We start from the raw sequence: 11,865 nt of genomic DNA, 5'->3' as shown, positions 1-11,865 counted from the left end.
TCTGCACATCAGTGTTGTGTTCTCAAGGATTTATTGGAAGTAATTAACATTGAGACTGTAATAGCTAACAGGTCCTGGGATGTGAAGATGACATGGCGCTGTGGGATTGCAGGGCAGCTCGAATGCACTGAAAAGCTGGCCTGAACCCCAGACTCCAAAGAGGCACCACAGTGTTCCTGTTTTCAAGCCTCCTCTTCATTCATCATGCCATCTTCATGTATCAGACACTGTCCCATTACTCTACTTGATGCGCTACCTTTTCTCTACGACGACTTCCTACGATGGACGTCGATCACATCTAGTTAAAAACATCCTGCGTGTACAGCTGGAGAACGTATTTGCGAATGTCAGCTCGCACCTCGGACGTGGCCACGCTCGGGTGCCACCTCATCACCGGCTTCCCGTCTGGTCCCACCAGAAACTTCTCAAAGTTCCACTTGATGTCGTTGGTCTTCAGAGGCTCCCAGAACAGTCTGCCGTTAATGTCACCGAAGTTGTCTCCGACCGGAGGGCAGGAGCTCTGCATGAGGGGAAGCACAGGGTTGGAAAGAAAGTGGAGTGAATAACTTTCATCCTATAGATCTGTATGGAAACCAACTGAGTGTTTGGTTTGTGATCAGTGCAGCTTGTTAGTAAGATTACGCTAAAACTAGCAGCCCGGATTTCATGAAGCCTTGCAAGAATTTCTGAGCATTTAAGAAATAATCATAGCTGATATATTTAATATTATCCAGATATTATGTTTTACTGGGTTTGGCTTTGGGATCGACTAAAATGGGTTATTATTGGTAATAGAGAAAGTCTGGTAAACGATATGTGGGCCTGATGAAATGCAATGTTTTAAGAACATGTTGTAGCAGGAACCTGTCATTTATAGCTAGGCTTCTTTATAAGATTGATTTTTTTTTTTTTAATTGCCCAATGACCCACTTTTAACCCTTTTTTTTTTTGCACATTGTGTGTTTAACGACAGCATCCCTGGAACTAAAGTTTATTCCCAATAAAACACAAAGCAAGATTATTTATTTACGCTATCAAGCGTTATATTTGTTTTTGCGGTACAACTTGTCATTCCTGCTTAATCAGTTATGAAAGTTCAATGAAATTAACTCGTCATTTTTGTGACCAAGTATTTCATATTAAAAAGTAATGCGTGTGTTTTGTTTTGTATTATTGTGACATGCGACTACATATGGTTCAGAAAATATCACTCGTTGACTTCTGCGAGAGAATGCATCAATAAGGGTGACCACATGTAGAATGGAGGAGCTAATTTCCAGGTTTGTGGCGACGGCTTGTGTTTCTTGTTCAGTTTTTACAGTCTCTGCTTGATAGACTTTTATGAGATCCCAGAGTTTCTGAGACAATAGTGCATTAAATTTATCAATAATCGGTCCATAAAAATATAGATATTGACAATAGGAAAAATGCCATATATTGGCCACAGTAATTGGACATCCCTCGTTTGGCTGCATGTGGTCCTGGGTGTAAGCACATGTATGCACTCTTCTGGAGCTGCTCCAACGTGACCTATCGTGTTATAAAGTTTGTGTAGATCTGTAGAGCATCCAGCCTAACGTTCAAATGTTGAGTCATTGGATACATATCTGAGGCGTCTATGCACCTCTGCAGAATATCATTTATAACACATCTTTGTGATTTAAAACCACTAAAGTCAAATTTAAGTTTTAAATCACTCACTTGGACAAGAAGACCTTATCTTACCTTGAGGAAAGTGAACACCTCTTGCTCGTCTTTTCCATTCACGTCACCTTTCTCAAACAGCAGGAAGTTTGGAACAAATCCATTGCCAGGTCTAACATGCCTGGAATCCAGAAAGAGGGCAGCTTATCAGTGGATGTGCCTCTGAGCACTTTGCGGCTTTGGCAGCTGCCCTACATTCATCTACAAGCCGACCAAGACCACACAGCGCATTGCAAAGGCTCCGCTATGGATCTACGATGACTGATGGAACCCGAGACAAATTCTATGTGTGTTAGAGGGGCCACTAAGAGAAACCGATCTCATTGCCAAAGGATGTTTCCCTGATTAAATGAAGCTTTGCTGATTGACAGGATTTACCAATACGGCAAATTCCTGTCTACATCCAGCTTTAAAAGTTCTTATGTTACGGCACATCAAAATGTATACCGGCTTATTAGAAGCTTATGGCTCCAATTTAGGGTATTCTCATGCTTTAATGTTTTCTATAGGCATCCAGTACAAAATACCTTCAAGATCAGGTTCAGGGAAACAAGAACTTTCCCTTAAAACAATCGAGGTTAGTGTCATTCTTTAACTGGTGGTGCTTGTGGGGTTTTCACTGTGACTGACTGGGGGTATATTTGCATTAAAAGTAAAACATTTCTTACTTTAAACCCGGCAGGATTTCATGTTTTTGCCCTGGTTCCTGTTTCCCAAACTGGTTGCAGGGAAAGCCAAGAAGAGTGAGCCCATACGGTTTCATCTCCTCGTGCAGTGCATTCAGTTCTGGTAGAAGACAAGAAAAAGTTGAGGTGGCAAAGCTTGTTTTTCACACTGCAACAAAACAATTAAAGAAGGCCGCGGTGCCGTTTCTTACCCACATACTGATAGGTGTATCCTCAGTATGTAGCCACGTTGACAAAGAGGACGCTCTTGCCTCGGTAGTCACTCAAGTTCACAGTGCAACTACCATTTAGAGTCCTTGCTTGGTATCTGTAAATGGTGCCATTTGGGGATGAGTCACACCGCTGGAGAAACAAGACAAAAGGTTAAAGTAGGTCCTGTTTATTTTGATTGGCTAACAGCCGGCACAGTTATTAACTCTTCAGTATAGTATTTGTACCCCTATAAATGCTCTTATAGTTAAGTGTATACAAGCTCACGCATGGATTTGACCTGCAGGACATGAAATGACTATAATTTGCCAACTTGCGCACTAATGGAGCAGCCTGGGAGTCGAATGGCTACAGTGCTGCTGCATGACTGCAAGGTGCTTCGTTTGATTCCAACCAAGGAATTGTGCTGCTTTATGTTCCAAACAGAGGTGCAGAGAAAAGTATTACAAGTTTATCTGAGTTTTAACTGATAACTCGTCTGTATTTTCAGCCCTTTCAACCATTTATATCAACGTAATTATTTACATCTTTGTTCTACATATTAAACAAATCTTACTGAACATTGAAAGACTACTTTACATATTCACAAATAGGATTAGGCGCACACAGGCTGAGATACAGACACACAACTCTTTACACACTTTGGTAAATAAGTCTGGTACAACAACAGCCCCATAATTTATAATCTCTACAACCCAAAAAGACGAAACGTTCAGTTCAGGTTATTCCATCTCAAATCATCGATGCCCTTCTGCAAGACCATCTCTGATTGGCTGATAACTTTGATTAGAAACTACAGATATTTAAAATGGCATCTGTGAAGTTTCAGACACATATCAAGTACTTTCTAAGATTGATTTTTTAATTTTTTTAATTGTCCAATGACCCATTTTTAACCCTTTTTTGTTTTTTTTTTTGCACATTGTGTGTTTAACGACAGTATCCCTGGAACTAAAGTTTATTCCCAATAAAACACAAAGCAAGATGATCTATTTAAACCCCATCAAACTGTTTCCACAATGATTATGACAATATGTTTGCCACTTAGGCTCTCAAAAGTATATCAGATTACCATCATGTATATGTTAAGGTATATAAATGTACTCCTAGAAAACCCCACTATGCCAACAGATCTATGTGCTTGATCAGTGTTGCATTGTGCTGATGTCATCCTCAAGTTCTAATACAGTAATAATTCCCAAAGAAATGACACAAACTGACATGACAAGTCTCCTCCAAACTCAGGTTTACGCCTACAAAGTGGGATTATAGATTATGTTTGGAGAACCATGTGGAAGTCCACGTCTCTGTTCTGATTGGATTAGGCTGTCAAGCATTATATTTGTTTTTGCTTGTCCAATATGGCAGATTCTGAATCAATGGCATGATGAGAAATAACAGTTCCATATATGATAAATATATTTATCATTATCCATATTTTCTGCTGCAAAAATTCTTGTCAAGTCAGTGATGGTCGAGCATAAATTGTTGTAAAAATTTCATAATTTGACTCTTTTCATAACTGTTTGATGATACGCGTGGCTTGTTTTGTAACACTTACATAAGTCCAACTGGCAGTTTAATTCAGTATTTGGCAGGTAAGTGTTTCACTTATTGAGTAAAACAACAACAACTGATGAAACTGACTCCGCGTTGTGATAACTCTATTTATTTTTAGCCAGTACAAACTTCTCAAATCCAAATATGTGTTTATTTTCTTTGTGTAAATGACTCTAAACTAAATACACTTGATTTTTGCTGTGGTACTCGGACAAAAACAAGACACTGTCAGTTCATTTTAATGTACCAAGAAATGCCGAGAAGGCCCTGGCGATCAGATAAACAATGACTCTCCCGTCTCTCTTCTGTGTACAATGCAAATATCAGGAGCTTGTTTGCCAAATGGATCCCGAAGCCTTAACCAAATAAGCAGCGTCATGCGTACAGCTGAGATACTTTCACCTTTCTTCCTCTTCATACTTGTGTTGTTATGTGGGCAGGAGCACTTTGAAACAGGACAAGTGTCAGCGGGAGAACTTTGCTCTCGCTGCCTGAGCCTGAGAAAGCAAATTATCACAGAAATAACGTCCACTGTGTCTTCTTGAAAGTGAGAAACCACAAGAACTATTTTTATATGGATGAGAAAACAAAGACGATTCTGAATATGTGCCTAGGAATGTGTCGGTGTCCTGTCGATTGTCATGTGTCTGATATGAAATTATCTAAAATATGTAACCTGCAGGGCGTTAGAGGTCAAAAGGGACCTATTTAAAAGTGTTATTTGTTTTCAGTGCACTTTAAGGAGGCTGAGGAGCAAAAATAAGCGCCTCTAAATTCGGAATAAGTAGCTTTTTATAGTTACTGACCAACAGAGTTCCCACAAAATATAAACAAATAGAAATGCTGGAGTAACTGAAGTTAAAAGTAAACAGACGAAGTCATTCATTCTTCCATTGTTACGGTGAATCCATTACCTAATGTCGTTACACTTTAAACAGGCCGAGGAGCAAAAACAAGCACCTCTAAACGTGGATTACCTATTTTTGTTTTTTTTGTTTATGGTTGCTGATCGCCAGAGTTCCTACAAAATGAAAACAACTTAAAATGTTGGAGTAATCTGACTAAAATGATACCTTTGGAAACAAAAATCCTCTTGGTTGTTCTTTATTTATTTGTTGTACAGTGCAGAATAAACAAATAAATTCATCTACCTCCTCAGATTCAATCCATTAGTTTGTATCATCAATGATCTATTGAGGAGGTCTGTGTCATTAAAAAAAAAAGACTTGAAAAAGGGTAAGCATAATCAAGGAGGGTAAACATGACTGGTGCTCAAAATTTCAGGCAAGAAAGAGCCAGCTATTTACTATATTAGTCACAAGGAATATTCTGGAAAACAGCAATCTGACCACCAGAGGTTATGACAGATCTCTGCTAACTAGCATGCAAAGCAGCCCCTACCACTGTTGCAATGCTTTTTGTGGCTTCATTAATTGCTTTTCTGCCTTTTATTTCAAATTGCAGGTAAATTACGCACGTTGGCTGCAGCGTTTTCAGCATCATTTTCTGCAACAGCCTCCATTACAGAGCCTTTTAATTGGGCTAAAGTGTGGAAAGAGCACAGTGGGGAATAAACATACACAAAACAAAGATGCCACGTTTGTTTTCTGTTACCTTGCTGTGAATATGTTGGCAGATCAACAGGTCCTACCTGAGTGAGCGCGGCTCCGGCGGTGCAGGGTCTCAGCAGACCGAGCAGCAGCAGCAGCGGGACGAGGCGCCACATCCTGCAGACCTTCCCCGACACGGTGCCTCCTCTCTGTGGACGCCTGTCAGCTTCTCTCTCGGGATAAATAAGCTCCGGTGGCAGCAGACGGAGCAGGAGGGGCGCACAGCTGGATGACATGTCGCCATCTGCTGACGTAAACCACGAATGATTGAATGAATGAATGAATGAATGAATGAGTAGCTGACAGTGTGTGCAGGAGGTGACTACCAATATGGTTTTTATCAACATCTGTATTTATTAAGCAAATGTAAAACATGAATAAGCTACACAACAAAAAAAATTTAACATAATCCTTCAGTGTTAATACATTTCACAAAGTTCCTGGTTGATTCTGTGAACTCATAGTTGGGTTAATAATGCTGGGCCATGTGTCTCCTGGGTCAAGTTGGGTCAAAAGGTTGTAGAAGTTGGTTACTTTGACCAGTTTTCCCACTTGTGCACTGTCAAACATTTCTAGTCTGGCAGATAACTTCGAGTACTCATTTATTTATTTAGGCATCCTTTAGGGGGAAAAAAATGGTTAACCTGGATGAAGGCCGGAGTGGCGGCCATTTTGCAAGATGGCGGCCGTTGGCGTCTTATATTATTTCAATATTTTGGATATCTTTTAACCTGGTTAGAACATTTTATTTTATTTTTTAAAACTGATTTTTAACATTACTACATGCATTTTTGAAAGTTTGGATTCGATTCTGGCAACAGAACATGCTTTGGTAACACCTAAATAAAGTAAAAATCTTGTTAATTAATGAGTTATTTCAAACTTATTGATGCAGTCAGACTGTGGAAACATTTAGAATTCAGCAGCTACTTGGAATTATCAGAATTTGAATTAGTTTTACTTTAGTTTGAAAAACGCACGCTTGTTTTTCAGATATTTTTTAAAACAGTGTTACAGTTTAGAGTCAGATGAGAACATACAGACCGTGTGAACTCACCATTAAAAACAATCTGGTATGGTGGTGGTGGTTTTGTTACTTGGTATAGTACAAACTTAACTCTCTTTTCATTTTTGCGACCAAGTATTTCATATTAAAAAGTAATGTGTGTGTTTTGTTTTGTATTATTGTGACATGCGACTACATACGGTTCAGAAAATATCACTAGTTGACTTCTGCAATATGCATATTTTGTGCTCAAAGATGGCACAACTTGTTTTTTTTTTCATAATTCAACTCCCCCATAATTAGAGATTATTTGAGGTACTTATCCAATATGGTAATATTAATATAATTACTTTATAGTACTGGTATAGGACTTTACTGTTTATTAAATAGTTAATGATAATTTTTTACTATATGTATGCTGGCTAACTTTAACAATTTTGTAGTTTGACGTGTAGCTGTCTCTTAGCTGTATTGCTTTACAGATACACACTTTTGTGGTGACATTTCTAGCTAAAGCTAGCTAGCTAGCAAACTTAATGCTAGCTAAAGTAGCATTAGCTAGCTGGCTAACATACCGAAGTGCAGTAAGATATGGAGGCACAGCATTTTTACCGGTTTGGAGAAATAATATTTTAGTGGAGCTAAAACAAGCAGCAGCTAGAAGTAATTTAGACGAGCACACTGTAACATGTGAGTGTCAGGTGTGAATAGTTTAACATGCTGCTGCCTAAATGCAAATGACTGATATGCTGCAGGTGTCGGCCGTTTTTACTGAGCTTGTAAAATCCAGTTTGACTCACTGTGAGCTGGAATAACCTGCAGAGCAATCTACAAGCTTGACTCATTTTTATCCTCTGGGCAATTCAGTTGTTTTGTTTCATCTTGTTTTATTTCTTTATCAAAAAAACATAAATATAATTAATGTGTTATTGTTTTACTAACTTTGCATTTTGATATTTTATTGCTATCTCAGTTTTGTTTTTATGTGCTGACATCTTTTTATTCTATTCCTCGGCTATGTTGTAAATGAGGCCTTCAAACCTCCATGTACTGTTTATATAAAGGTTGAATGAAGGAATATCTACTATTGTATTAAATGAAACAGGAGAACTCCAAAAATTGGGAAATTGGGAGCTAACGTTAACCTGACTTTTTATGTAGTCATTGTAAAACCTCTGAACACTTCTGCTAAACTCTTATTTAATCTGAAAGTTGTGACTGACTTTGCTGCTGGTGGAGTTTTGTAAGAGTGTTATCCGATGATAGTCTGAAAAGACAGACTTACTTTCCATCTGCCACTTTCAATGTTGGCAAATTAAATCGATTCATCATCTTTGGGAGACTGTCCATTATATATAATTTATGTGACCATAAATAAACAATGTGGTGACTTAATAATCATGAAATAATCATTAAAGTCAGTTGAAGTCGGTTTTGTAAACATAGCCCAGGAGAGTGCACAATACCTTTATTATTAATTATTGTTGTAAATAAATACAGACGTGGGAAGGCAACATCAGCATGTGTTCTGTCCCATAGTGTGGAGGATGCACTGGAGCCAAGGAAGCAAATTTTGAAATGTATTTATCAGAAAATGTTTTAGAACAACAACAACAACAACAACAGTACAGATAATCAGAAAAAATGTAGATAATTATCTATTCCATCAACGTGGTATTCACATGATGAGGAACCAACTGAGCAGCACTTTTTGCTGTTTGTCAAACCTTTATATAACCTTCTGTAGTTATCTAACTCAAAATGCTCCCCTTTCACATTCATTTTCTCTAATTAGGACAATCTGACAACCTGTCAGGAGTAAAACAAACACAGTTGAGTGGCCTCAGCGTGCATGCCAGCTGCTTAACCTGTTGTGAACATTCGTAAACACCACTTAATAGGGTCATATATGAGAATTATGTTTATAAAATACACGAATAAAACACTCTCGATGAGTGACTGAATCTTAATGAAAGTGGGATAATAGGCACCAGCTTCCCCAAACAGAGAGACGGGCTATTCTTGTGTTATTTTATTCATGGATCATTTCTCCTCTCTGGGATCAGCTGTTGCCATGGTGAGCTGGTACTTGGCCATATGCCCTGTGGGTGACTAACAGGCCTCTTTGCAAGCCTGTTAGAGCACCTCATTGACTGTATGTCACACACCGTTCACTTCGGATCTGCTGTGTCCCACAAGGCCACAAACGGCATGTTTTACAACAAGGAAACATGAGCAATAACCTTAACATGATTAGAGACACAAATGTGATGAATTTGTTCGGTTAGATGGAAAATATCCTCAAATGGAGTTTACATGTGATGTGAAGTTGAATGATGGACCCTGGAGCTGCAACACAGACACCGTAAATTGGAGGAAAATCCCTGGACACCATGCGATGATGCTTTCAAATAACGCATTAAGATAAAACACTGGATTATCTTAAAACTCCAAATGAGACAAACCTGGGCACAGACACAAAGAAGACCCCGGCATACTCAGCTCCCAAGTGCCAGTTCTCGTCACTTTCCCTTATCTCGGTGACATTTTTGAAGCGAGTACAAGGCGATTCGCGCACCACTTGCTCGGTTTCCTTTGGGGAATCAAATCCCCGAGACATCCAATGCGTTGAAGTGACAGGGTCAATAAGTTGGATGTCTTCCACAGTGTATGTCCTTTGATACTGAAGGAGAGCGCAGCGAATCAAGCATTCAATCAAAAGTCATCTTGAGTGGTAAGTCGGTCAAAAAAACCCATCCTAGAATATGTTTTTATAGTGGAAGAAACCTGAAAGACAGATTGGTACAGTCAGATTGTCTTTACACCAAACCAACTGTTGTCCCCTTACCAGACGGGAACTTTAAGTGTGATCGATGCCAACGATGTCAACACAACTAAGTGCATTTGCTTTTTCCATCCACAGGAAAAGAGGTGCAGTTTCTTGTACAAACACTGGAGTCATAAACCTGATCAAATATCCTTTGGATAAAGTGTACATCGACATGACAGTCAGATGGTTGATAAAGTCAACACCCTGTCAAGAGTCAAGTCCTGCTTTCTCTAAATACTGTTATTTAAACTTTAGGGTGCAGGCGATTAAATGGAAGACTAGTGCAAATTGTGCACTATTGTTTGCATGGTAGCAATTATTTACAAATTATCCCTCTGCCATGTCTATATAGTTGTATTTTTATGTTTTAATAATGTAGTGCAATAAAAACTTATTTGTCCTGTTCTCATAATGATGCAGGCAGGCGACAGTGTTTGGTCACTGGAGAAGTTATTTCCAAAAGCGTGAGAAAATAACATATAAGAGATTCAACTAGAGCACAAATGCATACTAATTTAACGCTCACAAAAGTAAAAAAAAAACATGTTGGTAGTTAAGACTTTGATGATAATGTTGTGTCAGCAGAAACTGACAGCAAATGAATGTGAACTGAAGGTGTTGATGAAGGACACGCTCAGTGGGAAAGCACAGACTTATTTGATCTTTCCGAGGTTGAAAGTTAATGTGACACTGAGAGCTTTTGCTCCTCAGTCAAAGGCATTTTTAATGACCACTTATTTAACTAATTCTTTTTTTATGCTATTATGTCAGCAGTTTCCTTCAGTTTGTGGTTCAGTTTTTTTTTAACCTTTTCTTCTTTAAGTGTGTTGTCATTGATTTGAAAAATGCTATTCTTCCATTATTTCTACATCTTTTGATTGCACTACAAGGAGCAGGATGTTTACTCCATTCGCTTTGTATCTTGTCAGCTTGACTTGGTGTCATAACTAGTGTTTGTCGACTCTCTTTAGGTAAAGCATCAGAAACATACAATGATATAGCTGTAGTGAAGGTCCTGTAGTGCAAATTGAAGCACTTTTCTAGTCTTCTTTCTTACTTTTCCTCCTCCTCTCTTCTTTAGCTTCGGTTCTTCTGTTCACACACCATCAGATTAGATTTTTTTTTTTAAATTTTAATCCTCAGAAGCCAAAGTAGTTTTACAATCCACATAAACATACAGGTCCCAGCAGAAAACATGAAGTATGCTGCCACTACAGTACTAACACCAGCCCTGACAGAGATGATGGAGATAAACAAACTTCATCCCATCCAAGCACTTTGAGGCCACAGCTGTAAACATCTTTGTGTACAGTTACCATGGTTACATGGGGTTTTCTCATCTACGGCGAGGTTAATGGGAAAAGCTCCATTTCCCTCTACTCTGCAGTGATATAACTGACTGACTTTTCTCAGTACATTTCCAAACTCTGAACTTTCTCTCTGTTCCCTTAGCATTAGCATTACTGCAACCACAGGCTCTCTCCAGTGAAGAGCAGCAGCTGCAGAAGATGGTTCACTCACCTGTTAACTAAAGATCTGAGAACAGATGCTAAATGGTATGTTAAGTGACCAACAACCAACTGAAGGTAACATGAAAGTAAAATCTGCATCGTCTGTGTGAAATCATCAGCTGCTGCCTTCATGTTTTTAGCTTGTCTCAGCTGCTTTGTTGTCACTTTTCATTGCACTTTGCGCGAGTTTAGTTCATTTCTTTCAATAACTGTCAGATATCGCTTGATGTGTTATTTTTACTGAACGTAATGAGCATCTTAATTAGCAGCAGTACAATAGGTCAGACTGATAAATCTACTGAAGAAAAGTAATTATAGGAAGTGGAGGAAGTTTGATCTGGGGCTGCACTGTTTAATTCACAAATAGCACTTTTTGCATAAAACAAATAGTAATACACGAGAATAATTAGTAATAAGGAAAACAGCAGTAATTACTTTAGTCTCCTATCTGTCCATCTTGAACATTATTGTTTGAGTTCAGCTCAACTGTATTTATACAGCACCAGTTTGCTCAACATGTGTCATCTCATTGCACTATAACCCATGTTCTAAGAGGATGTAATAGCTCAAGATCAGTAATAGAGGCAAAACTTTTTTAAGTATGGAAGAAAAAAAATCTAATATCTCTGAAGACAAGGGCACAACACAAGCCTTTCATTTGTTTCACAGCTGTGGGCACAGAAGACCTTATGAATCATTCTTTAGAGCATCTGTAAGTGCTCACGCAACACATTTTTTGAACTACCAG

The 11,865-nt window shown here is 38.6% G+C and overlaps 1 protein-coding gene across 1 annotated transcript; it reads right to left on the bottom strand.

The window, feature by feature from the left end:
• Positions 1 to 14: 14 nt before the first annotated feature.
• gpx3 (glutathione peroxidase 3) lies at positions 15 to 5,922 on the bottom strand. The gene is given in 5 exon segments (XM_008306418.1): positions 15 to 520; positions 1,726 to 1,825; positions 2,373 to 2,490; positions 2,582 to 2,732; positions 5,812 to 5,922. Coding segments are annotated over 5 exon segments (666 nt in total). The 5' UTR covers positions 5,887 to 5,922; the 3' UTR covers positions 15 to 298.
• Positions 5,923 to 11,865: the final 5,943 nt, after the last annotated feature.

Source organism: Stegastes partitus, unplaced genomic scaffold, assembly GCF_000690725.1.
Source record: "Stegastes partitus isolate 25-593 unplaced genomic scaffold, Stegastes_partitus-1.0.2 Scaffold3654, whole genome shotgun sequence".
NCBI lineage: Eukaryota > Metazoa > Chordata > Actinopteri > Pomacentridae > Stegastes > Stegastes partitus.
This window is presented reverse-complemented; position numbering and strand designations above follow the sequence as displayed.